The sequence below is a fragment of the Centroberyx affinis genome, unplaced genomic scaffold (assembly GCF_046629955.1).
Source record: "Centroberyx affinis isolate AG114_WGS23_722 - 3 ecotype Tasmania unplaced genomic scaffold, CSIRO-AGI_Caff_v1 ptg003868l_1, whole genome shotgun sequence".
Lineage (NCBI taxonomy): Eukaryota > Metazoa > Chordata > Actinopteri > Beryciformes > Berycidae > Centroberyx > Centroberyx affinis.
This window is the reverse complement of record NW_027281712.1, coordinates 14,142-40,224: the sequence shown is the minus strand read 5'-3', so window position 1 is coordinate 40,224 and position 26,083 is coordinate 14,142. Positions and strand designations below refer to the sequence as shown.

Below are 26,083 nucleotides of genomic sequence, written 5' to 3'. Positions count from 1 at the left end.
CTTTTCTGACCAATGTAATACGAGAACAGCTACACGCATAATACTCGACTGCCAGGTCGACCGTAGGGTAATGTATGCAACAGAGCGTACAAATTTAATTTCCTCTGTAGTCCTGGCAAATCAAAACATTGATCTGGAATATACTGTCGAATAAATGTCTCTTAAATAACCTAAATAAAGCAGTTGTTCAAGACTGACAACCATATCTTGTGATAAATTATAATTTCATAAAGCGGGGAGGGATATGTTGCCAGTTACAAGAAAACAAAAGAGATAGTGTTTGGCAGAAGGGTGAAAGTCCTTCACCTGGAGGACCTGGGTTCAAGTCCCCATATCACCAAGTATCCGCCCTGCTAAAGTTTCCCCTCTGAAATAAAATTAACATTAAAACTGCTCAGTCATTCTGATCAAACTTCTTGCACTTTTTCTTTTTTACAAACAGATAAACAGCAGATTACAACATCACCACAATACAAATATTTATAAAACTGGTGATCTTTATTTAAACCCAAGCTACAATGTCACACGATGTACAGTACAACATAGTAATAGGGCATTGACTGGCATATAAAAAGGTTTTTCAATTACAATTCCATTCTAAAGGGTAAGGCCCATGACATTTCACCCTTTACAAAACAAATTCAATAATCAAATATTATACCTAAGTAATGTGTACTGAAAACTACACACAAATGCACATATGCTTAGATGCGTCAGAAGCCACAAAAATCAAGACTGCATTTTCATGCAGAAGCCTTACTGAAAGACAGTGGGAGGGAGAGAGCTGGGAACAAAATAACATTTGTAGAAAACATCCGAAAGTTGACAAAGTCCTAAAAGGTCCTAAAGCGTTCACATAAAAAAATTCCAACATCATAGTTACGTTTGCTCAATAGAAATATTACAAGGGCTGTACTGGATTGGCTCTACATGATTCTGGCAGAGCTATCTACAAAATGCGACAAGACCCGTGTGTCTGCTCTCAGGCGTACATGTCCTCGCGGTCTGCGTTGTAGATCTCGCCCTCCTGCAGCGAGGCGAAGTTGAGGAAGTGCGAGGGCCGGTGGACCTCGTGGTAGAACTCCTTGGGGTTGGACAGCTGCAGGTCGTACTTCATGTTGGGGTCGTGGCGTACGCCTGTAGGAAAGAAAAGATAATGAAATCGTGAATTAAACTGATTTACGCCGCAGATTCTTGTTGAATTCTGCTACATCTGAAGTGATCAGATACCCAGTGTCATAGCTGTGAGCACTCAAAGAAATTGATGATGTGAATACAAGTTGTGAATCAATTTGACATAGTTTAGAAATTTCACATAGTAGCCTACTATGGTGGAGTTGTCTGTTGAGGAATGATCATTAGCTGATAAAGCCATTCACAATTCCACACAACAGCAGAGGCAGAGATTTTGAGCTTGTAAAGCAGAGTCACATATAGTAAAATCAATACAATTGACTTTCTCAACAGAGAGTGGAAGTGGAAAAATCAATGTGTGACACAAATAACTGTCACAAATGAAGACATACAGAACATTACCAAGGATATTAAAGATATATGCATGCCTTTCATATCCTTGTTCAAGAAAAGTCCAACAGACCCAGACTTTGTTTTGAAGCAACATTACTTAGCATGCATCTTATAAGAGAAATCAAACAAAAACTGGCTACTGACCCATGAAGTTATAGTTCCAGGAGACCTGGCCAGGCACCATGAAGAAGCCCAGGAAGCGGTCGGACAGCAGCATCTGCACCCTCTCATAGTGGGACGGCAGGTAGCCTTTAGGGTTGTTGCCCTTGTCCGTGTTCTGCCGGCCCCACTCATAGCCGCTGGGTGTCAGCTTGTAGGCAGTGAGCGTGCACGAGCCGGGGGTGAAGCTGGAAATCAGTGGGAACACGCTTTTAGTAACATTCAACCCTATCAGTACAACGAGCCATAACTGTAACATGTTGTATTTTAAGAGAGACCACAGACTAACACACACTTGTGGTCGTTCCTGTAGCAAAAGCCTTTACAGCGTCAGTTTCCCACAGTATTGCTGCATGTGGTACCAGTACTGAAAAAGTACCGTGATAACCTATTCGAGAAACTGTAATAGTCTTTTCTAGTCCCAGTTCTCCATTCTGCAGTTCTCCATTTTGAAAGTTGTTCCCCCTCTTTAACCCGTTATAAAAACGACTTTCTTATGCAATTAACATTTCTAAAATAGTTTACAGTCTACTCATAACTACTGCATTTTCAATTATTTCCAGCATTTTTGTGTTTGTCTACAGCAATGTGTTAGGTCTACAGATGATTGCTGTCTTGTGCCATGGAGGCCCGAGAGTAAGGTTTTTGTTCCAACCAAACACTACACCAGCTGATTTCACTGATTAAACTGAAAGTGTGCAAATCAGCTGGTGTAGTGTTTGGTTGGAACAAAAAACTCCATGACATGGGCCTCCTTGGTACATGACTGCTCCCCTCTGGATCCCAAATAGCCAAATGTTTACCATCTCACTACAGACACTTATTAGGCAATGCCAGCTGGCAAGAACTCATTGATAATCAACTATACTAGTCCTGACAAAAACTTCTCATGCAAACAAGAAACAGTCAGATTTAGGAGCCCAGGCATGTTCTGAAGAGTCCCACCTGCAAGTGATGATGATGGTCTTCTCTCCATCCCATGCTGGGTTGTCGGCCATGATCTTGGCGTGAGTAGTGACATCCTGGGGGGACAGCTGGGGCGACTCGTTGGGCTGGGTGTGGATCCAACCAAGGGGCTCCATTTCCTAGTTTGGTAAGAGGAGAGAATTAAACATTGCTGGGACACCAAAAACTGCTCCTAGTCATCTGTGGTTTGTTTTGAAAAAGTAGTTACTCCCCAAGTAGCCAGAAAAATTAGTCTGAGAATAAAATGGTAATGATGACCTTAACTGGAATGAACATTCTCTCAAACTGTGTGTGTGTGTGTCTTACTTTAAGGTATTCATGTGCCGGCAGCTGGTTGGGCAGGTGGACAGTCTGGTGCGTTCCCCACTGAGGCACCATGACGATACAACGAATCTCCTTCACCTGGGGGTTGTCTGGAGGACTGGTGCCGTACAGGTAGCCTGCAATCTGGAACAACACAGGAACACATTCAATATCTATAGAGGTATTTTTGTTTTACTTTCTCTGCACAGACTTTGTGAAGTACCCTAAAGTAATTATATCCAAGTGAGCAACAATGCAATAATTCTGTATTCATGTCAAAGGTTCAGACAGTTTGTGTATGAAAAGCAGCACCATGGGCCCCCATATGTACCTGCGCTCGCAGATCTGAGATGCAGATAAACTTCTTGAGGACATTCTTGGGCAGGATGTAGGTGTAGCCCGTCTCCTTGATGTCATCAGACGACACGTAGATGTGGTTGGTTCTCAGGTGGAGATTGGCAGCAGATATGGCCCTGGGGGAGGAGGAGGGGACAAGGGACAATCACGCTGACTGAGATGGTAACCAAAGATGCAAAACGGAATTCACAGTTTAGTCGTTGATTAACTAGTTTGTGATGTTTTTGTTTTTTTTTATTTATCAGTCACAAACTGCAATCTTAACTTTATGACTTCAGCACTTCAGTCATTTAAATGCTGCAGCTCAGTCCATCAGCCCCACAATTCTACAGCTCCTGCTTTGAAGCTATTAAACAGAAGTAAAATGATTTGGCGAGACTATCTGAAGGATATCATGTAACACTAACCAATCTTTCTCTGCGATGTTTTTGTGTTTTACAGGGCAATATAAAGGTTGCAGTGGTAAACGGAGTAAAGAACTTCCTCCAAACAAAGCCTGAAATCAAATTCTGCCCACATACCTGACCCTCCACTCAGTCTTGGAGGAGAAGGTCTGTGTCTCGTAGTTGGAGGTGGTGGAGGTGATGATCTCGTCACCGTGCTTGTTGACGGTGCGCGTCTGCGTGGCGGTAAGCTGCGACTGCTCCTTCGTCTGCTTCTCAATCTCGGCAATTTGCTGGCGCTGCTGTGACGGAGCAGAGATCTCCATACCCAGGATGATGTCACGGATCTCAGACTGGGTCAGCGAGGCCACGTTCACACTGGAGGGAGGGAAGGGTGGGGTTACTGGAGTGTTGTCAGTGAAATCAACGTCTATTCAGTGATGGACAGGAGTACCAACCATGTATGCTTATGCTAATGTGAATGGTCCTTACTGTGGGTAATACTGATTATGGATTAGTTACAGATGGGGAGCTTACACTGTAGTATCAAAAGAAAAGCTACTGTGAAATAATGAATGATGTGTTTAATCAAAATGTCCTTAAAAGTGACTGAAGGAAAATATTTCAACAGACCTGACAGAAATATGACAGAAAAAGACAGTGAAATACTATTTGCTTCTTGAGGTAAATATTTCTAAAAAAAGAAATTGAAAAGCAAATCGAATGTCCCAGCTGTAGTCACGAAATATCTATAGCAACTATTTGAACTACATATGCATTTCAAACAAATATTCAGCCCATGTTTACTACTCACTTGTTCTTTTTGCCATAGTCAGCCAGAATTAGATCTTTGAGCTGCACCTCCACCTTTATCCACTCCTCATCAGTGAGGGTGGGCCAAATGTGGTGGGGCTCAGTGATGGTCGTCTTGTCGGGTTTCAGGATCACCTTGGCCCGGTCGTTGTTGACGTGGAGCGCTCTGAGGATCAGGATGAGACGGGAGAAGGCCTAGGGATGGAGCAGAACACCAAACACACACTAGTTACACAGAGATAAGTCAAGTTGTCTCTTTGAAAATAAATGCATCATTAAGGGTTTTATTAGGACAACAGTTGGGGGCTAGATCGTTGTTACACTTGACGAGGAAATAGAAGGCTACCATTTTGTTTTGGCTTGTTATGCTATTCTAACTATTCTTGCTAACAGTTGTTGGTAAATTGTCTCAGAAATCAAACATACTGAAAAAACAACTTCCCTAGAGACTCAGTACAATGAGGTAAAAAGTTCATAAATGTATTTAATCCTGGTTTGAAGTTCTAGCAGGGAGTGTGACTGACTGTGTAAGAGGAGATGGTCTTGAGCCAGTCGTCGTAGAGGTTGAAGAGCACCATCTGGGGCTCGGTAGCCTTCAGGATCAGGTCTCCAAACTTCTCCACCTTCAGACAGGCCTGGAAGGGCAGCTGCAACTCGGAGCCTTTGATCACAATGTTGGGGAAGTCCAGCAAGTGGACCTGCAGGGGGGAGAAGGATGAGGAGGACAGTGCTTGGCATTAGAACTGAAAAGACTTTGAGTGTGTATTTCATCTTCAGAAATCTCACTGAGACGCCCATAAAGTCTTGTCATTATTATATAGTAGAATTTAGCTTGACAAAGTCTCACCTCAAGAGGATCCAACATGCCCTTCCTGGTGACAATGATCTGTTTGGGCTGCTCTTCCACAGGCAGGGAGCGGATCAAGGCAGCCACTTCTTCAGCTGTCTTCCATTTGGCCAGCTACAGAGATAAAGCAACGATGAAGCAGGGCACATGGGGCCAGAAGTGAGCAATTTTAGTCTTGGTTAGGGCCAAAAATCTAGCTAGCCACTGTGAAAGGCTCAGAAGGTGTGCGAGTGTGTCTATGTGGACAAATTATTCTATTACTGTAGCCAAGGCCGTACCTGTCCCAGACGTTTCTGCCCAGCCCACACAGAGGTGTGGATGATCTTGAGGAAGAGCTGTCCAGTCCTGGGGTTGAAGATGAAGATAGCCCCGTTGATGGGCTTGGTGGTCAAGTTACCCTCAAAGGTCTGAAGAGAGAGATGGACAATACATGTGACTAAATTCAAAAGGATAGGTGTTTTTACATTTTTCTGCAAAGCTAAGTCTTCAGGCACAGATCCAACAATATTAATAAGCTAATATTCCTAACAAATGGTGCAGGCAGGACAATTCTTCACTGAATTAGTGTTGAGGAAAAAAATACAATGATTGCCCCTCACCTTGTGGATGGTGACTCTGTAGACATTGGTGTCATCTACGAACCAGATGATCTGGTTGGAGAAGAGTTCTCCATAGTTCTGTGAGGACAGGTAGGGCTCGGTGGGCTCTGACGAGTACAGCTGCAGACCCTTGCGGATGCGCTCCCTGAGCACATACAGGGCAGGATTGGCCTTCATGATCTTGGCCATGGCCTGCTGGATCAGTGGCTTGCCTCCTGGGAACCAGTTACCGTAGGCACTACAGGAGGACAGGAAATGACATACAGGGTTAAAGACTACATTGTGGTTGTTGAGACACACTATGGTCAGCTACAGAACAGCACCACTGCAGCTGGTAGGGATTCAGTATCTTGCTCAAGGACACTTCAGCAGGGTGGGTGCTTGAGACCAGGGCTTCCAGTTGAACGACTTTGGTTTTTGGTTGTTGCCCTGACTGACTTGACTGTTTTGACTGTCAAGTTAAGTTCAAATTAGGGTACAAGCAAAAAGGATTTAGACTAAACTCTCACTTCAAGAAGCCTAGTGAGAGAGACACTATGGTAGATGGTAATGCTCATGTACAACATATTAGGGAGCTAGTGTGAAAACTTGACAAGCTTCAGCATAATATACTTGTCGACATGAACAAGTGGGTGCCAAGAACCACACAATATTGTGAAGCATGTATGTGAATCCATTATTACCTCTGCCAACAAAGTTGGAAGGACGTTGTGTTTTCATCCCCGTCTGTTTGTGTGTTTGTTAGCAAGATATATCAAAAGTTATGAATGGATTTGGCTGAAATTTGGTGGACCTTGGCCAAAGGATCAGTAGATTAGGGTTGGGGTTGGTAGTGATCGAGATCTAGGATTTCTGCCATTAGACATTTTAGACATTAGATTTTTGTGCGTTGGCCAAAGTATTATGCTGCGTTCATGTGCTCTGTGTCTTATATTTTCAATTGTCCTGAAAGTCCAAACAACAAAAAACAAGCTAAAAAGAGGGCCAACATAGGGGTATTAACCTGCAGATGTGTTAGTCAAGTAAAAGCTAAGCTATAATAGCAATTGATGGACGTTACAATAAACGGCAACCTTGTTTACATAACAGTGAACCCTGTAGGCATCTGCCATTATAACTGATCATGTATCCATGCTTGTAACAGTCCTAACCTGTGGAGGTTGTAAGCCAGGTCGATAGCGATCAGCACCCCGGTGGGGGAGGGGTAGATACTCATGTTGTCGGTGGTGTAGTCCAGGAACTTGGCCCTGGCGTAACGCTCAATGTCATGTGAGTCGTAGTCACCCCAACGCAGCTGGATGTCGATCCAGTATTTCTGTGTGGTGGTGCTGTCCATCACGTCCCTGTAGGAGGAGGTCCACATTTTTAAATTTTAACAAGACTACACAAAAGACCTTTAGAATGCTATTCATGATGAGTTTACAATGCCACAACAAATTGTATAGATTAGGGAGGTTCTCAAAAAGGTTCAATATATTAGGTGACAATTTTGTTGCAGGTGATGATATATTGCGTTAGCTCCTGAAGACATACTTGGAATCTGCAAGCAGTGAGGGTCGGGAGACATTCCACTTGTATGACGCAAAGAGGAGGATGTCTGCACAGGAGGAGTTCATCTTGTAGGACTTCCTGGGGTGAATGGTCTCCTTCTGCACCGTCTCAATCTCCAGAGCATCCAGCTCCTGGTCAAACACCTGAACACAAAGACAGCAGAGTTATTCCCAATGTGGGCAGAGCGTGTTAAGAGTAAAAAAAAAAAAAAATGCCAGAAAGAATCCATTATAAACCGTGCTATATTTTGCCATCACAGAAATCTATCTTGCTTTTCAATAACCTTAAAACCACAAATTACATTTGACAACTATTCACAAAAAGTGACAGCATTTACATGCAGGCAGCAAATCATCTTAATCTGACTGAATAGTGTTTATTTGAATTTACTTGCATTTGGGAAATTTAAATTCATCCAGTCGGTTTGAGATTTATATTTGTGATGTACAGTACTGCAGTCAGTTAATTTGGAATAAGCAAGTTAGTCCTGTGGATTCTTATGCTGTGTGAAAACCTAGTGGGTAAGGGAAAAAAAAAAACAAACAACCCACCTGACAGAGATCCATGACAATGCTCTCGTGGATCTTCTGCCACAAGTGAGCCCTAAAGATCTGAATGAGGGAGATCTTCAGCGTGGGGATCTTGCCGTGCATGAAGATACCCGTCAGGTCAAGCTGTACCTGAAAACCGACGTACACCTAGGGATAAAAGTCAGAAGAAGAAAAACTGTTAGCCAATGCAGAATCTTCTGAACCAATAACACATTTCTTCATTCCTCATTTTCAGGGCAAGGTAAGAAAATTCAAACCATTTGACAAGAAATACAGTTTCAACTGTTGATATTTGTACTAACATTGGCTCTGTTGATGGTGGGTGACCACCAAAGTGTGAAGCGACGGTTGGGGATCTGGTTGAGACCAGACCTCTGGGCGTTGGTCAGCTTCTTCCATTTCATGGACTCCTCAAAGCCACTGGCCTTCTCCCTGAAGCCCAGAAAGACATAAGAAGTGCTGTTATATTTTGATTCATTAAATGTAAAACAAAACAACAGGAAAAAAGGTAAAAATATAAAAGTCTATTTCATGGCTAGTTTAAAAGAATGTATTAAAGCTAAGGCAGATGTGTTTTGGCCAGTCTGTGGTTTTCATTAGGGACTAGCAGACCAAACTGCATAAAAAAACACTGTATACCCTATTTTCTTTGAACATCAACAATAGGATTTTGTGAGATGAAGGAGAGCTACAATCATCAAATTCTCCTCCTAATTTCTCATCAAATTGCACTGTAAACAGATTTGGAGATTTGTACATTTGTAGCTTCAAAGTGCTCTCACCAGAAGAGACCCTCCCAGGTGGGGAAGTAAGTGCCTTTGAAGAGTGTGTGCTCCAGGATGCCCTCCACACCGCCAAGGGCCTGGATCATGTCTGTGCGGTAGTTGTTTAGGTTCCACAGCTTGCCGTCGTGCCTCTGGTGGGTCCACCAGAACGGGTTCTGCTTCAGCACCTGCATTCACATTCAACACAGAAATGTTAATAAATTGTACCAAGTCTATTTGTGGGTTGTGTTGAACTTTACCTAAAATTTCTGCAAAGCCATTAACAATCTGAATGAGTAGTTTCAACCTCAAAGCAAACAATGAAGCAGCTGCATATCCAATCATACCTGGTACTGTTTGAAATCTGTCCTGACTCTCCAGCCCTTGTCGTAGGCCAGCGTGTGTCTGTCCTTCTGGAAGAGGGTGTTTATACGGGGGATTCCTCTGTCCCAGGAGTCCTCCAAGTCCTCCAGTGTCAGACGCCTGGGACACAGAAAACACACTGCTATTTGCTTTGCCTAGTTTCAGCTCTTATTGCTTTGCTTAGTATCAGCTTAACTGCTAGTGGACAGAGATGAGTTAAATGAAAAGATTGTCGACAAGAAAAATGTGAGAATTATTATTTTCTTTTGGCACAAGTTCATAGATGGCATATAGCACCTACAAATCTACTGTACAAGGTGTTTATCTGCATTGAAGCCATGTTTAAGGCCGTACCTGTTCTGGGCGATGGCCTCCTGCCTCTTGAGAGCGTACTCGGCCCAAACCCTCTGGGAATCGATGAACTCGCTCTCCCATGGCTGAATGTAGCGATACAAGTTAGGGATCAGCTGATCCTCTTCATGGCTCATTCCCGACCGGAAATGTGTGATGCCCACATCCGTCTGCTTGGACCACCTGATGGAGAGGGAAAAGACAGAATGAATGACCGGCCAATTTGCTGAACCACCACAGTTAAAAAAATGTAATGGGAACACCGACTAGAGATCAAGTCATCCACCATCTCTCACCGCAGGTCTGACTGTGGGATAAGCACGTGGCCCATAGACAGCATGCCGAGGCCGCCCAACTCTTTGGGAGTGTAGAAGACTACAGGGGGGAAGCGGCTGGGCATTTTGGAGTTGAGGCCGATCTTGATACGTGTCTGGATCTTGTTCTCACACTTGACCAGCAGGTCCAGGAGCTCCTGGGTGTTGACCACTGCCTCGCGGAAGTACGTCATCAGGCCAATCAGAGCCGTGTTCCATTTGTTCACAATCTGGAGGCAAAGAGGGGAGATACTGACTTATTCTGACAAGGTAATTAGGCACCCCGTTATTTTTCAATTTAATTTTTTTTACTTAAGGGATATGGTTGTTTGCTGACCTTGGTGAATGTGGTGGACCCAGAGGCCATCAGGATCTGACGCACTCTGTTGTGGAAACGCTGCATTGATTCATCATCCACACGCAGGAAACACTGAGCCGTCCTCTCTTTGGTCACCTACAAAGAGAAATACAAAATTATGGCTCAGATAAACAGAAATGTGCTTAGGGCTATCTGAAGAAAGAACAAAAAAAAACCATTGTACACAGTTCCAATTGTATGAGATGTGACAGTACTATGCTCAGAAAACTGGGATATCCATTTTATATTACGTGCCTGAACAACACAATTGACTCAAACTGTCCATTTATTTTAAGCAGCACAGCTGTTATTTATTTGGGTTTTGGCCTCCTCACCTCATTCTGCAGGTTCCAAACACCATCCTTGTGGGTGAACTCCTCATAGCTGGTGCGGCACTTGGGCAGGATGCGGCACTCAAAGCCACACATGTTGAACAGCAGGTTGGGGTTGTCCTTGCTGTAGACCGACACAAAGCTGTTCTCCCATTGGACGGTGGTCACCGACCGGGGCAGACGGTTCTTGATGTCCCAGAACACCGCACGACCGCTGGGAGGGTTGGGGGAGAGAGAGAGAAAATGACAACCTATTATTCCACATTGAAAGGTTATGACTATTCACTTAACTTCATCTCAAATGGCAAAGTATATTCCAATTTCACAGAAACTTGATTTTTTTATTATTATTATATTTTTATTGTATAGCTCTCTTATAAAATTCAACACAGTCTGGAGGTGGAACTCACAGGTTGACGTCATGCTTCATCAGTCTCATGCGGGCGTCTCGAGGCCAGCACTTCTTGTTGTTGTAGCCAACTATGTTCTCATTGTTGGGATCCGGGTGCTCAGTCAGGTATCTCTGAATCAGGTCCCTGGCCTCATCAGCGGAAAACCTGGACCCATGAATATACACTTTAAATACAACATGTATGGGAGTAAATCACCTACTTCCCTCATTTTACACATATGCTAAAAATCTAGAAGGCAGTTTGTAAACCTCATGTTGTCAGAAATCATCTTCAAACATTTGCAAAAACCTCCCACTACAGAGGCCACATCTTAAGCAGGGGTACAAGTTCTCATTTTAATGACTCAATCCCACCTGAAGAAGATGTGGATGCGGTCGATGTAGCGGCAGTACAGGCGGATGGGGTGGGCGCTCTCCGTCACTGTGTCCTGGAAACTGAGGAAGTCATTGGGCATCTGGGGCGGGCCAGCCATCTCACTGGCACGGTGCAGGCCGAGCACCAGCAGGTCCATCACCAGGCCATAGTACTGCACAATGAACGAGGCAAACTGGAGCCCCCGGATGATGCCATAGGAGTTGGTGTGGTTCATGTCCTGGATGGGGATGGAGAGAAGACAAAAAGGAAGTTTAGACCAACTAGATGACAAAAACATATGTGACTTTATCCCAGTAATAAATCAATGATCGAATGGCAAATGTCACCACTATTGACTTTCTTTATTTGCAGGTTCTGTAGGATTACCTACGAATATATAGGAACAAATCAAAATGTAAACTGAATGCTTACCTTGTAGTTGATGACCACATTGTTCTTGGCCGTCATGTAATCAGCGATGTTGTGGTCCACAATCAGACGCAGTAGCCTGTTGAGCAGTGTCAGATCAATCTTCTCATACATCTTCTCATAGCGGGACTCCAGCATCACGTTGCACTCTCCCTCCGTAGTCTCCCACACATCCTGCAAGTTGTTGATGCCTGGGGAGCATACGATAAAAAAAGCATTCAGATAATGTTTGACAGTTGTTCTCAATTACTCCTGCTGATTTAGCGGGGTTATGAGATTTGGAAAGCATATTGGTTCAATATTGCCTTTTCATTCCACCTAAAAGCAAATCACACTGCTGCTAACCTTACACCACAAATATCACAAAATGAACACCATTGCTATTCCCTCCATTCACAGTTCTATTCCTTCATGAGTGGAGCCCTGACCTTGGCACCACTTGTAGACCAATAGTGGCGGTGGCTCGGTGTCGGCAGGTTTGATCCAGGGTGGGAAGAGGCGTCTCTTGTCTGCCTCATACCACAGGTACTGGTCGAGGTAGGCGTCGGTGATCTTCTCCAGCGGCTCCACATCGTACACCGGCACCAGGTGGCTATACAAGTCCATGAACTCAATACCCACCTGGAGAAGGGGGAAGGAAGTGTTAAGACTGAGATGGATGGGACTGACAGAGCTATTCATCCAAGGACAAGCAATAAGTAACATCTATCTAATGATTTTACATGTAGTTTGAAGCTGTAAATGACTTGTTTACATCTCTATTGTTTGTAAACATATACACACACACTATTATAATTTATACATTCCGTATTAGGCCTCATTCAAAAACTTCACTTGGATAGTTTTAGGATAAAATTCTATCTGTATAGGTCTTGGTCCTGACCTCTTTGAAGGCTCTCTGGGTGAGCAGGTGACGTTTGATCCTGGACAGCGCCTCGTGGGGGTTGTCGTACGCCTGCTCTATCAGACCCAGCTCTTCCCTCTGAGACTGGTTCAGACGGGATTTCACACTAGGGACACAAGAAACACAAACTGAATAATGTAGAAAAAAAATTCTGGCAATGATTTAGCCCACTGTGAATTGATGTGTGCTGATGAGTTAGTCATCAGTATCATCAGCGTTATGTTCGCAGTATGTTACCTGTACGCCTCCTTGAGCCTCTCCAAGGCCAGGATGAGCAGCTTGGTGTCGTGTTTGTAGGACAGTGGGGGGAAGGGGATGGGTGAAAAGCGCCGACTCTCCAGCCAGTGCACTGTGGTGGTGTAGATGGCTACCGCCTCTTCAGCTGTGATGTAGGGACCATCCTGTGGGCAAAACAAACATACCTCGTATCAAACATGTACCAAAATGTGCTGTCCCTGGACAACAGTAGGATGTAGGGATGATACAGAACTGATTCATTGTTCACTGCTGACAACCAATTTAGAGCACTTAACTTAAAGCATTAGCTGATGCAGGGTACCAGTTCAATTAATCTTATTCAACAGTACAGATTTGGATGATTTGTTTGTGGTCAAGCATTGAAACCTAATCAATTTATCCAGTAGAGAAATCTAACCTCTTTCCATCTGTGAAAAAGGCCAAAAAAATTATACTATTCACATTATTATATTAGCATATTATTATTATACTATATATAAATATAATGATACAGTAAACATACTGAAATGCAATAGACAACACAAATACAACTTGTTCACTGGAAGGGACTCTATTGAACATTTTTTGTATTTTCTTTCTTCTGTGTGTTACCTTCAGGTAATTATGCTGTCTCTCCTGCTCAGCTTTCAGGTACAGACGGGTCAGTCTCCCCAGGTTCTTCTTGCACACTGTCTTGTCCACAGTGGCTCCGCGGCGGATTCGCTCACGGTTGTAGTGAGCCGTGTTGGTCCACCAGTCAGCCTTAGCCTTCACGTAGCGCAGGATCATGTTCTCGATGGGAGTGGGCAGACCCGGCACCTGAGATTGTTGGAAAAGGTTTAAGAATCAGAACGTTGTTTATTCATATATCCATACTGAGCCTTATCTGCCACAACCATTTTGAATGCTATTATTTTAGGAGTACTTACTAGTATTTTTCATTTCATTGTTTTTAGGAAACAACTCAACAAATCCTCAATTCAAATGAAATAGCAATAAAAGGATTCACTAATCGATTTCTGTCTTTCAAGAATCTACCAGACTACTTTCCACTCCAAGTATTCAATCACAGCTGAGGTGAGCTGTACAATGTGCTGACCTTCCAGGGGATGTTGGCCTTCCAGCACCTCCAGGACTCGCTGAGGTGCTGCAGGATGGTCCTGGCCTTGTTCTGTTTGATTCCCTCTGGCATCATGTCCAAGATGTCGTGCATCACTGCAGCACGCAGCTCCAGGTCAAAGTGAGACTCCACACGCTGTTTGGTCACAGTCTTGGCCACGCCCTTGGAGTGACGCCCTGTTGGGAGAAGTCAGAGAAAAGTTGCAGCTGAAAATGGCATGTAATCCACTGAAAATATGCATTATGTTTATTTTCTAAAGCAAAAAATAGGTCAAGTGGGCACCAAAAATTTGGTATAGGTATATGCATACCTTCAAACTGCCTGGCCAGCAGGTTTCCAAGCCACCTCTCCAACAGTGGGGTGATGCCCCTCATGAAGAACAGCCAAACCCTCCAGCCAGGAGCCCAGAAGCCACAGCCTGGACCCTTTCCCACAGGACCCTGATCAAACAAACAAACACACAGAAAAACCCAAACATTAAATAAAACAGTAATTTCTTGTTATGTTTGACAATATTTTTGTGGAATGATAAATACTTTCTTTTTACAGCAAAACATTACTTTGGTAAGCTTAACTGTTGACAGACAGACAAAACAGTGCGTGTGTGTGTGTGTGTGTACTTACGGTATTGAACCGGTAGTAGATGAGGTGCTTGAGGTCTTTGCACATGCGGATTTGTCTCATCAGCTTGTACTTGTAGCGGTACATGCCTGTCAGCTGGCCCACGTGAGCAAAGATGTACTGCAGCCCATCAGCCAACTACAACAGAGGGAAAATTCACATTAGGCATGTTTAAGCCAGCATGTAGGAGAATTGATATCTTGTCAGCACAATCTGTAATCAAAATGTTAAACATAGGGCCAAAACCAAAACAGGACTGAACACATTTTTTGATTCTCAAGTTCACTGATGGTGCCAAGGACCAAGGAGATAAACGTTGTTTTTAAACACCAACACTGGCATAACGTACACCTTTAAAGTTTTACATATACAAGTGTAACTCTTCTATAGACCTGTCAACCTTGGGGAAAGTTTTTGAGTACTCCCTTGAGTTTGGTTTTCAGCTCATCTGTGTGTGCTGCTAACAATACAACACATTTTGAATAAATGTCCTATTTATTGATCACTGACAAAAATGTATGTCTGCATGTACCTGAAAAATATTGAACCACCGCTCAACATAAACTGGCAGTAAAAGCACAATGAATAAAGTAATAGTTTAATAAATGGGTAACCTAAATGCCATGCAATCAATGGAACATAGCCTGCCTAAGTTTTACCTAGTTTGAGCTCCAACAAAACACTGGTGACATACAGTATGGTTTCAGTTTCAGTTTTACTTAACTGAGACTAACATAGTTCAGGTGATAGTTAAACTTGCATTCTGCAGCTTCACCTCATGAGGCCAGATTTGGCTCTTCTAAGCAAGGTGTCGCTATAATCCTCAATTATTTTTCTGCAGGTGTGTGGGTGAGTGTAGCTGGGCCGCAGAAGGGACCTGCTGAGTAAAATTGGCCTTTGTTCCTCACCTGGAATGCGTCAACATTTCCCAGTCTGTACTGCACATGGCTGTCCACCACCAGCTTGCTGAGACGCAGCACCTCTCTGCACAGATGGAAGGCGTTGCCGAATCTGGACTTCTTACGCTCCTAGAGGATGGAAACACAGAGGCAGTGCTAGGTTGGCTACAATAGTACAAACAGTTCTTGGTACCACAACAGATGATAGTGTGCAACATCATTCAGGAAGAAAAAGGTGACTTTATGTCCAATATATTGGGTTTTACAGAAATCACAGAATTTCTGAATCTGGAACTTCAGACATAACATTTGTTTTTCATGAGTAATTAAAACCATCAACAAAGGAAAATTAGATTCCAAGAGAAAAATGTAACACATTTCATATGGCTCTAAATGAAGGCATCTGTGTACACAGTGCCAAATAATTCAAATAACAAATTAAATAAGGTGTCAAGGGAATCACATTAAAAGCTCATATAAAGCTACATGGTGAAGCTTGTACCTTAGTGGTGAGTGTCTTGACGGGCTTCAGGTTGAAGTTGTAGTCAAGATGCAGGTAGTTGAGGTTCTTTCGGTGGATAAGCAGATTGAGCATGTTGTAGCCCTGTCGGCACACCTGCAGGCCCACCTCCACCCAGTCCAGCTTGGTGGACTGGAAGAACTTGGTGGCCTTGAAGGAACGGAACAGGTACCTGGAAGCCAACAGAGGGAAAATCTTTACAAGAGATCTAGATTATAGGCAACGAAACTGGCTCCTGTCAGAAAGATAAGGCAATAGGAAATGAAAGTGGGGCTTTTCAATGCAGTGTCTCTAGAGATGCTCACCTCTTCTTCTGGGCCTTGGGTGGTCTGTGTTTGAGAGCATTGAGCACGTAGTACTTGAGCAGTTTCTGGTATGACACACGCACTTTCACAGGCTGGCCAGCTGGGCAGTGCTCACGATACCTGTAAAATGATGCAAACACCTCCCAATTACATTTGATCAAATACAGCCACTGTCTTTATTAAGTCGAGCTGCTCAACATAGTAGGAAAGATCAGTTTGTCTTGAAACTGCAAATCCGTACCACATTTCAGGTTGGTCCAAGAGTTTACTCACCAGTTCTTGATGAGGGGGATGTCAATGGCACGCCTTGTCCGGCCAGACCGCAAGTTGAAGGGTCTCGGTGCCCACAGCAGAGCGATGCCATTGGCGGTGTTGTCTGTGTAGAGTGGCGTTTCTTTGAGGAAAGGCTCCACATACTCAGGCAGCTCAAACTCCTCGTCGTCATCAGGCAGCGGCTCTTGACTCTGTGAGCGGGTAAAGGAGATTGAAACAAGAGTTTGCAAGAGGACTCTGCCTTCAAATCAAGTGGCTCAATTAAAAAAAGGATCTATTTTTTCCTTTCTTCACGAGTTTTACACCATTTGATTTTCAACTCCAACTACTATAATATTTGTAAGGCAATGTCTGAATGGTACGGAGCCAACTGCAGCTGCAGCCAGCGATTAATAAAAGCACCATTCATTTAATATTCCTCCAGTTCTTACGCACAGGCAAGCAGACCAATGCAAGTGCGCCTTTGTAAGAGGACTTAATTCTTCTTCAGACTTGTTGTGAGAGCATTTTATTTATCTTTCCCCCCCGTCAAAAGCAGAAGGTGGACTATGAGCCAGGCTTACCTTGACAGAGTGTCTGTGAGAGATGGGGTTGATCAGGGGGTCAAAGTAGAACGCCGGAAGATCTGGATCCTCTGTCTTGATAAACACCACATTGGGCGTATGGTACCTGCAAAAAGAAAAAGTCAGGAAGGTGCACTCATTCCTATAGTCAATATGAGAGATCTCACAGTTTAAGTAATTTGATGAACAAAATAGTTAAAGGGGCATTTCCCCAAAGTTACATCTGAACTATTTTGACTCAGACTTTGATGCAATTTATTCTCCAACAAGGATTTTTGCTAAGTTCTTCACTTAATTGTTAATGATTTGGTTGTAATACCTAGTTTTGATCTGAACCTTAAAAAGTCTGATTCATAGGACAAAGTATACAAAACAGCTTATTTCTTTCCATTTTGCACATATGCCCTCCATGTTGTTCAAAAACTCTTGAATCACATTAATGTGACAAGACTGGTTAGTTTTGAGATAAGATCATTTATCAACATTGTTTTTCAGTGAAGTGCCCCTTTAAGAAAGTTATTCATTATTTTGTTCATTCACTTCGAGTGGACTTTCTCTCACCAGGTGAGGTGGACATGATGCGGCAGGTTGTTGTACAGGTAGGGGAAGGCGATTTTGTACTCTGTCCTGATAGGCTGTCGGATGATGATCTTGTTGATATCATTGAACTCGTTCCAGTCTTCATCCCTGTAGGAGAGTTAGAGAGATCTTAAGGCAAAGATAATCTAGCATAAATAAATTCATGCTTGCTGCTTACATGGGGATAAAGCAGAATTTGCATTCTAACAAATACAAGAAATATGCTTTTCGTAAAAACAAATGCAGAAAAAAAGTCTCCATCCACATGTTTTCGCATGTATAAGTATGCAAGTGGTGTTGGCCTGCATAATCCAGCACAGTAATAGTAACTAGTTTTCAGCTCTATTGTTTATGAATGGCAGGAGGTCCTTACTGGAGGTTGATGTCCCTGACCAGGGGCTCAAACTTGGGTCCACCAGGGATCGCCATGTTCAGGGCCTTGGAAGTGAAGAAGGCCTTGAGGTCAAACAGATAGAAGTAGTTGTAGTCCACCAGGTCAGTCAGCAGCTGGTTGGCCAGGCGGTACAGTGTGGACATCATGGGCAGGGTGAACTGCCAGCGACGGTAGGTTGTGCCATTCACATACCTGAGGAGGAAACAAGACAGTGTTACACTTATGATGAACATTATACATGAGGAGATAGCATGTTGAAGCTGAGATCTCATACATGTTGAAACATTATTCATTGTTAGATTTGGCCAAATTGGGAGCAGCTGTCTAAAAGCAGGGTTAACGTCTGTCTCTCTGGATAATATGAGAATGAAATGGAGACTTACTTTGTGGTGTCTTTGAGAGGCTGGTGCTCATAGAACCAGTCCACAACTGAAGAATCCTCCTCAGGGTCCAGCTCCATCTGGATGGCCTCCAGCGGTTCAACGTCAAGGATGTTGTCAGCATAGTCCAGTGGCGGCTCCTCATCATCGAATGGTGGAAAGCGCATACGCTTGAAGTGCCGGCGGTCACGCTTCTCACGACGCATCATGATCCACATGGCACTGGGGAGGGAGGACAGGGGATAATACTGATCATTGAGAGCAGTAAGAAATCTTGCTCATCAATGTTTGGAATGCTTGGAATTGTTTGGAATTTTATTTGTGTTGATATGTAAGCAATCCTCACTCAAAATCAAATCATTAGCACAAAGCTGCTAATGTGCATTTTTCAGATTTGTAAGTGAAATGTACTGAAAACACAACACTATAATCAAAACACAAGTAAATCACCAAACGAGGTGCTCTCTCTTACCCCCACTGGGCGATGTAGACAGGCTCGATGACCCAGGGGATTTCGTTGACGAAGGAGATGGCTCCTGTGATGTGGTAGAGGACGGGCACATCTCGAATCTGTTCCCAGGGCATGGGCATGTTCTCCAGCAGCTTTAGCACAGCATGAGGCATGTACTTAAGAGCACTGTTCAACACAAAGGACAAAAACAAAAAGGGATACAAGATGAGCTATTCTCCAACAGAGAGCATTCATGTGAAAAAATATTTTCATGTATGCACTTGAAGTGCTAACCCAAGCAGAATTTGACACGTTAAAAGAAAAATGGCACTGAATTGTTTTTAGATGGTTAAATTGATGCATGTTTATTATACAAGTGATTAAATCTTACCCGAGGTAGACCCTCTTATCGTGGCGAAACTTCCTGTTGGTCATGTCCCCATGGTCCCTGATGATCTTACGGACATGCTCGGGTGGCATGTCCTCCTTCTGAGCATCCACAAAGCCAAACTTTCTCTTCTCAGAGTAGCGCTTTGCCTGCAACTGCTGCCATTTCCTTGCTGTAGAGTACGAAAGAGTTTTAGTGCATAACAAATGCAAAGATGACCGTGCATGTACGGCATCTTATCCATATGAAGATGGGGTCAATTAACAGTGAAATTTTAAATAAAGATGATATAGCCATAAGTAAAACCTAACATACCTTTCTCTTGCAGTTTATCCTCAGACATGTAGTCTGGTACCTGGGCAGGAGGGGGTATACCTGGTGGCATCCCACCTGGGACCCCTCTGTAGGGAAAAGCAGCTGCCATGGCGCCTCACAACTAAAAACACAGGAACCAAACAGAGGATTACAATAAATACTCGATCCTGCGTACATTGTGTGCGACGGATTCTTGTTTGTCAGCTGCCAATCCTGCCAATATCCGAAATTGTAGCGTTAAAGTAACTAATGTACAATAAAAAAAAAAGCAGATGCATTTAATAAGATATTGCCATTAACGTTAGCCTATGGAGCTAACTTAGCAGACTTGTTCTAACGATTAGTTCTGCTAATGTCCTGAAAGCACTTTGCAATCAATGTAAGTTTGGGAAAGGTCTCCCGACGAAGCTAAATAATTAGCTTCTCGCCTTTCAGCACTCACAATACAACGGATCACACGTTGATTTACGCTAGCTAGTGTTAGCTAACCCCACAATACGGCTCCGAGAGCGGCACAAACCGTAGCACCAAACCTTAAGATACAACGAGCAATTTAGCCGATTAGGCATTTGGTGAACCTTTACAAAATGTTCTAGTAAGGTATTCAAACGGTACTTAACGTTATATAGCATGTTTGCATTATTTTCGTCAAGGTAGGTGCCATAGTAGAGTTAAGGCCAAGCGTGAATGAAGTTGCTAAGCTAAAGCTAACACTAGCATAGCAGTTAACTAATACATGTTACAGTATTTGCAACACCAGTTAACTTACCCCCACTCCCGAGGCAACTGCTTAACGTCGAAGATAGCCTCGTTTCACAGAAAACTAATTTCTCCACAACATTTCTTTCAAAGCTGACTAGACTTTCCCGGTTGTGTTGAATTGTCTTCCAACTGCAGCACGCACAGCGGACGGCAGCCACACGATGCACGCAGCTCACCGGGAATCACAGACGTCGAGTACGCTGTCGCCAAGCGTTTCTTTGTCACTAAAGGAAACAAATCTACGTCGAAAATTTGCGCAAACGTTGTACGAGCGCAATCTTGCAAATACCCCGGATGAAAGAACCGGAAGTTTGCGTTTAGGGTTCAAGGTTCAGTGCAGGTTTCCCACAGAGCTGCTATAAAACTTAACACTTTTATGATAAAACGTCATTGGCTTCAACCATTTCAGACGGAATGTCGACTAGTGTTGATGTGCATGAAAATGTTAAGGTAATATGCAAAACTGACTTTGGAGGTATTGATGGGCCTTTGAATAAAATCAGATATGGGAAGTCAGTGCTGGATATGATTTTATCTACGCAACCAGATTAAAGACAATTAAATTAGAGAAAATGATGACAGTCTGTAAAACCAACACCGAAACATGCATACAAGTAGCCTATTTCATTAGTATGGGTTTCAGTGGAGGGTTTTGTGTCCTGTGGTCTGATGCTGTTTTAGAAGTTTTTCCACCCTGACAAGAATAAAATCCTGGGGGAAGTACACAATATTTGAAATTTTTAATTGGAATTATTCTCGGCTATCGGCGATTCGTCAGGTATTGATATTGGCCTTCAGAAGACCCATATTGGTTGAACTCCGATGAATAAAGCTGTGATACGTGCACGTCCCTCTTCCTCTGTATGGGACATAACTTCAAATTGAACGCTGAAATTACACGGCTCAAAATGGCACTTGATTCAGTCAATAAAATCTCGTCTTCTTCTCCAAAATACACAGTAGGGGGCGCTAGGGGCCGGGCATGAAAGCTCCCGACATTAAACTGCCAAATGCAGCTCCACATGTCGCTCTCTCCTATACAGAGAGAGAGCAGCATGTGTCCGGTCGGTTCTTGTGTTTACTCATGTTTCATCTGCCCATAGAAATACTATGGCAGCCGCCTGGAGTCTTCAGGTGATTTGCAAACCAGCGTTGCCTCCTGCAGTTTGTCCTGCCGCCCGACACCAAAGAGTGTCAAGGATGCGCTGAGCCTTGTTCACCCCGAGGTCACTAAAAGGTATATGGGTTTGATTGTAAGCTTCCTAGAGACTACACACTGGAATTGCACAAACTGTAAATAGGAATTTCTTTGCATATTATTAGGGTCCAGAACACAGGAGTGGGGCCGATTCAAATCTGGAAATGTTTTCTGTCCAGACACTTCAAAAGGGAGGGATGAGGAAGAGGGAAGATGGCCTTGGTTTTTCTTATCTTTCCCAAGACACATAGACCTTTCCTTTTAGTTGACAAATCCAAAGTTAAGGGAATCAATAGAGTACAGTTGAAAATATTGCATTTGGGCATTGTAACAACACTAAGGTTGGTCCTTAAATATTGGAAAAATAGCCTACTAAAGGACCACTTTTCACAGAATTTGATGGATTTATTGATTAAAACAACTACATATGAAATTATGTTAACTAGAAAGTTAGAAAACTATGATAAAGAAACAAGAGAGACATGGGAAAAATGCCCTCATGTTTTTTAAAGGCTCATAAAGGGGTGATTTTTTTTTCATGTATTGTGTTGTGCGTATGATGGAAAATGAAAAATTAATGGATGCTTATTGCTAAATTCCAAGGATGCTCTACATTGTTGGCCATGGCTGCCAGTCACCCACGGCACCCATTCAAATTCCACTTATGCTCTAGCCAGCTTGCTGCCCTCGCAAACAGATGCTTCCCTGCATTTGCACCATGTCAGGCGTTTTGGCCTCGCACTGTCATCATTCAGAGTATTTTCCTCCAGATTCTACGGATGCGGCCTTCCAGTTCCGGGGAAGCTGGCGGGCTGCAGAGTCCTGGACCTCGGCAGCGGCTCCGGAAGAGACTGCTACGCCCTCGGCAAGCTTGTTGGACAGAGCGGGCATGTCACAGGGATTGATATGACCGAGGAACTGGTAATGACACTTGCATCTACACACAGGACTGCACTGATTGCACTGATTTCTGTCCTGTCCCATCCATTTAACTGCATATATCCCTTTAGATCGAGGCGTCTCGTAAATATGTTGAGTACCATCAGAAGAAGTTCGGCTACGATGAGCCCAACGTCGCCTTCGTCCAGGGGTACATGGAGAAGCTGGGTGAAGCTGGTATCCACAGTGACTCCATGGATATTGTAATGTAGGTTTTTGTCTTAAGGAAATAGCATGGTTATGATCCTATATTGTAAGACAGACAGGACACTCCACAAACAAAACCCACTGTGTTTTTCCCCCGCTACTCTCTCCAGATCCAACTGTGTAATCTGCTTGTGTCCCGATAAAAGAGCAGTGCTACAGGAAGCCTACAGGGTCCTGAAGGTTAGTCTGGTGAATTTCTACCCATTTACATTTAAAACAAAATGTCCACAGAAGTATGTAGAAAAGGCTATTTATGATTCCATCTCTCTCCACATTGCGCTTATTTGATACAGGAGGGAGGTGAGCTGTACTTCAGTGACATGTACGCCAGCAAAGTGGTTCCTGATCATTTGAAGCAAGATGCAGTTCTATGGGGTAAAATATAATTCATTTTAATAAGGACTTTGATGATAATGTCACTGAATAATCATCATATTTCAATGAGAAAGGCAAAAATGTTGCACAGAATTACAATGTTGACACTTGTTGACAATGAGAATTCCTGCATCTTTGACATATAAAACATCCATGAGACTGTTGGACAATCTGTTTATCCTGTCTGGGCCAGGTGAAGGAATGGGCGGCTCTCTGTTTTGGCAGGACCTCATTTCATTGGCCCACAGCGTTGGCTTCAGCACTCCACGCCTGGTTTCAGCAAGCCGCATCGTGGTCTACAACTGTGAGCTCAAAGAAAAAGCAGGTAAAAAAAAGACAATTCTGACTTTTGACGACTTATGTGAAATCATTTTCATTCGACAATTCAGGCAGCTTTTCTCTCCCCTCATATTTGCCCCAACAGGTGACATCAGCTATGCATCAGGCACGTACAGGCTCTTCAAGCTGCCCAAAAACCCCGTCATGTCGAAGGCAGCAGTGACCTACAAGGGAACTGTGGCAGATTTCCCAGATGAGTTGGAATTTGATTCCTCCCACTGTTTCAAGGTAGGCTGTACTGCATCGAGTCACACTGAAGAAATGTACAACTAGACAAATACTGATTGTAAACTATTGAACAAGATTTACATTTGGGCAGGTATTGACAGTCACTACACTAACCTGCTGCATATACTTTGAATAACAGGAATAATTGTGTGTGTGTGTGTGTTATACATTTGCCATTTGCCACTAGCTGTTTCCACTCAGAAAAAAACATGCAAATTCTTATCTAAACTAGATGGCACTCAGTAGAGCGCATACCTCTGCCAACGCTGTGCAGTTGTCAATATAAACCAGTTCCACATGTCAGATTTTACCAAAAGTAAATAATTTCTTCCATGCCATATTACCAACATGTTTCACATTTTCATGAGTGGACCTGAAATGGGACATGAGATCTGCCTGTCCAAATTCTAGCCACTGTAAAGCATTTGAACTGATAATTGCAACACCACATGGCCAATCAGCTCTATCTAATATCTGTTCAGTGGCCATTAGGACTGTCCTATCACTGGACCAAGTTTTGGAAAAATTGGCAGGGCGGATATGTCTAAAAGTTTGATAGTGTTACATGAATCCGTTCCAAAGTTACATGCCTTTTTATGAGAAGCCACACCCACTGTCACAACCCACTTTAATAATCAATAATCAATTAATCAATTCTTCCTTGCCCCATGACCAAACTTTCCACAAAGTTTCATGCAAATCTGTTCATAACTTCTGGATTTATACCACCAGAAGACAAACAGACAGACAGACGGAATGGGGCGAAAACATGAGGTAAAAATAATGTGTTGTGTGCTGTTGGACAGACAGGTAATGTTTACCTTTGTGTTGTGCTGTGCAGAAAGATGTAGCAGTGGAAGTAAACGGAGAGATGGCAGCAGTTCTCCAGAGTTCTCGTTTCTTCCCCGATTTCAACATCCAGACACTGGGGGAAGCAGAGCCGAGCTGCAGCTCAGCACCACAGGTAGCATCATGGCTGTCATGAACTCCTGACTACATACTAACAACAAACAAATGTTATCGACCAATTTCTGCCTGTAAGGCAATTTTATATATATATATATATATTTTTTTTTTAATATTTATTGGTATTTATTTGAAATGATTTTAATTTGAAATTTACAGCTTCAAGTAGGCCTACATTTCTAGAATATATTTTCCAGCTAGTGTACTTTGTGTGGATCTAACACAAAAAAACACTATTTTTTGTAGAGAGTCAAGTCAAGGAACTCTTTTTAGCAACTGTATACTTTGAGCTTTGATAGTAATGGAAGATTTATATGAGTTTCAGATAAGGGCTAAAGGTCTTTTAGTGATCATGGATTTGCTCTCTCCTCTTCCTTAGTTCTGCCACCTGGATCCTTTTCTGTTGGCGGACAGGCTGGGCTCCTCAGTGAAACAATGCTCCAAAACAGGCAAATAAAGTGTAGAGGCTGCTGGACGGAAACTTGGAGAGAGGAAGGAGAGAGGCAGAATGTTTGTAAGTCTAAAGACAATAATGGAAATAAGTCTTGGACTTTTTTTCTTGTCCTTGTGTAGGTTCAGTAGGGGCTTAATCATTTCATGTCCTGACCTGTGTAATTACTGTCATGTAACGTAATGGGATGGAGGACAATTTTGTCAAGTGACAAATAATCTATGAATTATTCAGTAGTTTACATTGAATTACATATTTCATCATAGTAATATGATAATAAGCCATCATAATGATAAAGGTATGCAGATTGTAAAATGACTTATTTTCATAGGTAATAAAATGAGGTAATATTTTCATGGGTAATGACATTAGTTGATTCACAGTAAATTAAAATGCTTATAATTTTCCTTTTCTAGTAACTTGAGTTGAAATACCCAAGAAAAGGGTAATCATTTTTATTCTTTAAAATAAAATTAAAAAGTGCCTTTGTGTGGATATTTGGATGTGAATCATGTACACATGTTAAATACCCAAAACCTGTCATGCGCTGTTTTTGTAATTTGAGGAAACTCTAACAAAAGGTGATAAATATCTGATCAAGATAGTTGCAGCCAGTAAGACTGCATTCACAAAATAATTGTTTGGAGTTCCCCTGCTCAGGGACAGTGGCTGGTTTATGATGAAGACATTTTTAATGAACAAACTCACATATAACAGTAAAAGAAGCTCAATTTGACAGAAAAGGGGACAAATGGATGGGATACAGGCACCAAGGAATGATATTAATGACGGAAATGGAAATCCACTTACATGGCAATCATACTCTGATGTAATGTTATCGTCTGTAAGAAATGTGTAACTGCCAATAAAGATGACAGATTATGTTGTGTTGTTACATAAAGTAAAAACAACAAAGACTGTAAACAAAGAAATGA

The 26,083-nt window shown here is 42.8% G+C and overlaps 2 protein-coding genes across 2 annotated transcripts; one reads left to right on the top strand and one right to left on the bottom strand.

Annotated features, from left to right (window-relative positions):
* Positions 1 to 477: 477 nt before the first annotated feature.
* prpf8 (pre-mRNA processing factor 8) lies at positions 478 to 20,590 on the bottom strand. The gene is made up of 43 exons (XM_071541416.1): positions 20,453 to 20,590; positions 19,684 to 19,804; positions 19,372 to 19,540; positions 19,002 to 19,166; positions 18,533 to 18,751; positions 18,129 to 18,341; positions 17,738 to 17,863; positions 17,177 to 17,282; positions 16,614 to 16,804; positions 16,341 to 16,460; positions 16,018 to 16,207; positions 15,525 to 15,644; positions 14,620 to 14,754; positions 14,306 to 14,435; positions 13,975 to 14,171; positions 13,488 to 13,694; positions 12,876 to 13,039; positions 12,618 to 12,744; positions 12,163 to 12,355; positions 11,738 to 11,925; positions 11,305 to 11,543; positions 10,949 to 11,095; positions 10,542 to 10,752; positions 10,186 to 10,302; positions 9,831 to 10,078; positions 9,538 to 9,717; positions 9,168 to 9,303; positions 8,839 to 9,008; positions 8,359 to 8,488; positions 8,057 to 8,203; positions 7,488 to 7,648; positions 7,106 to 7,297; positions 5,955 to 6,192; positions 5,634 to 5,762; positions 5,356 to 5,469; positions 5,033 to 5,206; positions 4,510 to 4,703; positions 3,834 to 4,073; positions 3,287 to 3,428; positions 2,959 to 3,099; positions 2,632 to 2,771; positions 1,672 to 1,874; positions 478 to 1,137 (listed from the first exon to the last, which is right to left on the bottom strand). Exons 2-43 carry the CDS (start codon positions 19,790 to 19,792, stop codon positions 983 to 985), a joined length of 7,017 nt encoding a protein of 2,338 aa, XP_071397517.1. The 5' UTR covers positions 19,793 to 19,804; positions 20,453 to 20,590; the 3' UTR covers positions 478 to 982.
* Positions 20,591 to 20,765: 175 nt separating this feature from the next.
* On the top strand, positions 20,766 to 25,206 carry LOC139662696 (arsenite methyltransferase). Its single transcript, XM_071541419.1, has 10 exons — positions 20,766 to 20,895; positions 21,549 to 21,682; positions 22,414 to 22,564; positions 22,654 to 22,790; positions 22,900 to 22,969; positions 23,083 to 23,164; positions 23,358 to 23,489; positions 23,589 to 23,731; positions 24,573 to 24,695; positions 25,077 to 25,206. Exons 1-10 carry the CDS (start codon positions 20,860 to 20,862, stop codon positions 25,152 to 25,154), a joined length of 1,086 nt encoding a protein of 361 aa, XP_071397520.1. The 5' UTR covers positions 20,766 to 20,859; the 3' UTR covers positions 25,155 to 25,206.
* Positions 25,207 to 26,083: the final 877 nt, after the last annotated feature.

Bases quoted from the DNA above. Each gene is read 5' to 3' on its own strand.
- LOC139662696 (XM_071541419.1), top strand. From the start codon at position 20,860: ATGTCGACTAGTGTTGATGTGCATGAAAATGTTAAG. The intron at 20,896-21,548 runs GTAATATGCAAA...ATCTGCCCATAG, and splicing joins ATGTGCATGAAAATGTTAAG to AAATACTATGGCAGCCGCCT. The intron at 23,732-24,572 runs GTAGGCTGTACT...TGTGCTGTGCAG, and splicing joins ATTCCTCCCACTGTTTCAAG to AAAGATGTAGCAGTGGAAGT.
- prpf8 (XM_071541416.1), bottom strand. From the start codon at position 19,792: ATGGCAGCTGCTTTTCCCTACAGAGGGGTCCCAGGTGGGATGCCACCA. The intron at 16,805-17,176 runs GTAAGCCTGGCT...ACCCGCTCACAG, and splicing joins CTCACAGACACTCTGTCAAG to AGTCAAGAGCCGCTGCCTGA. The intron at 1,138-1,671 runs GTCAGTAGCCAG...TCTTTCCTACAG, and splicing joins CTGGAACTATAACTTCATGG to GCGTACGCCACGACCCCAAC.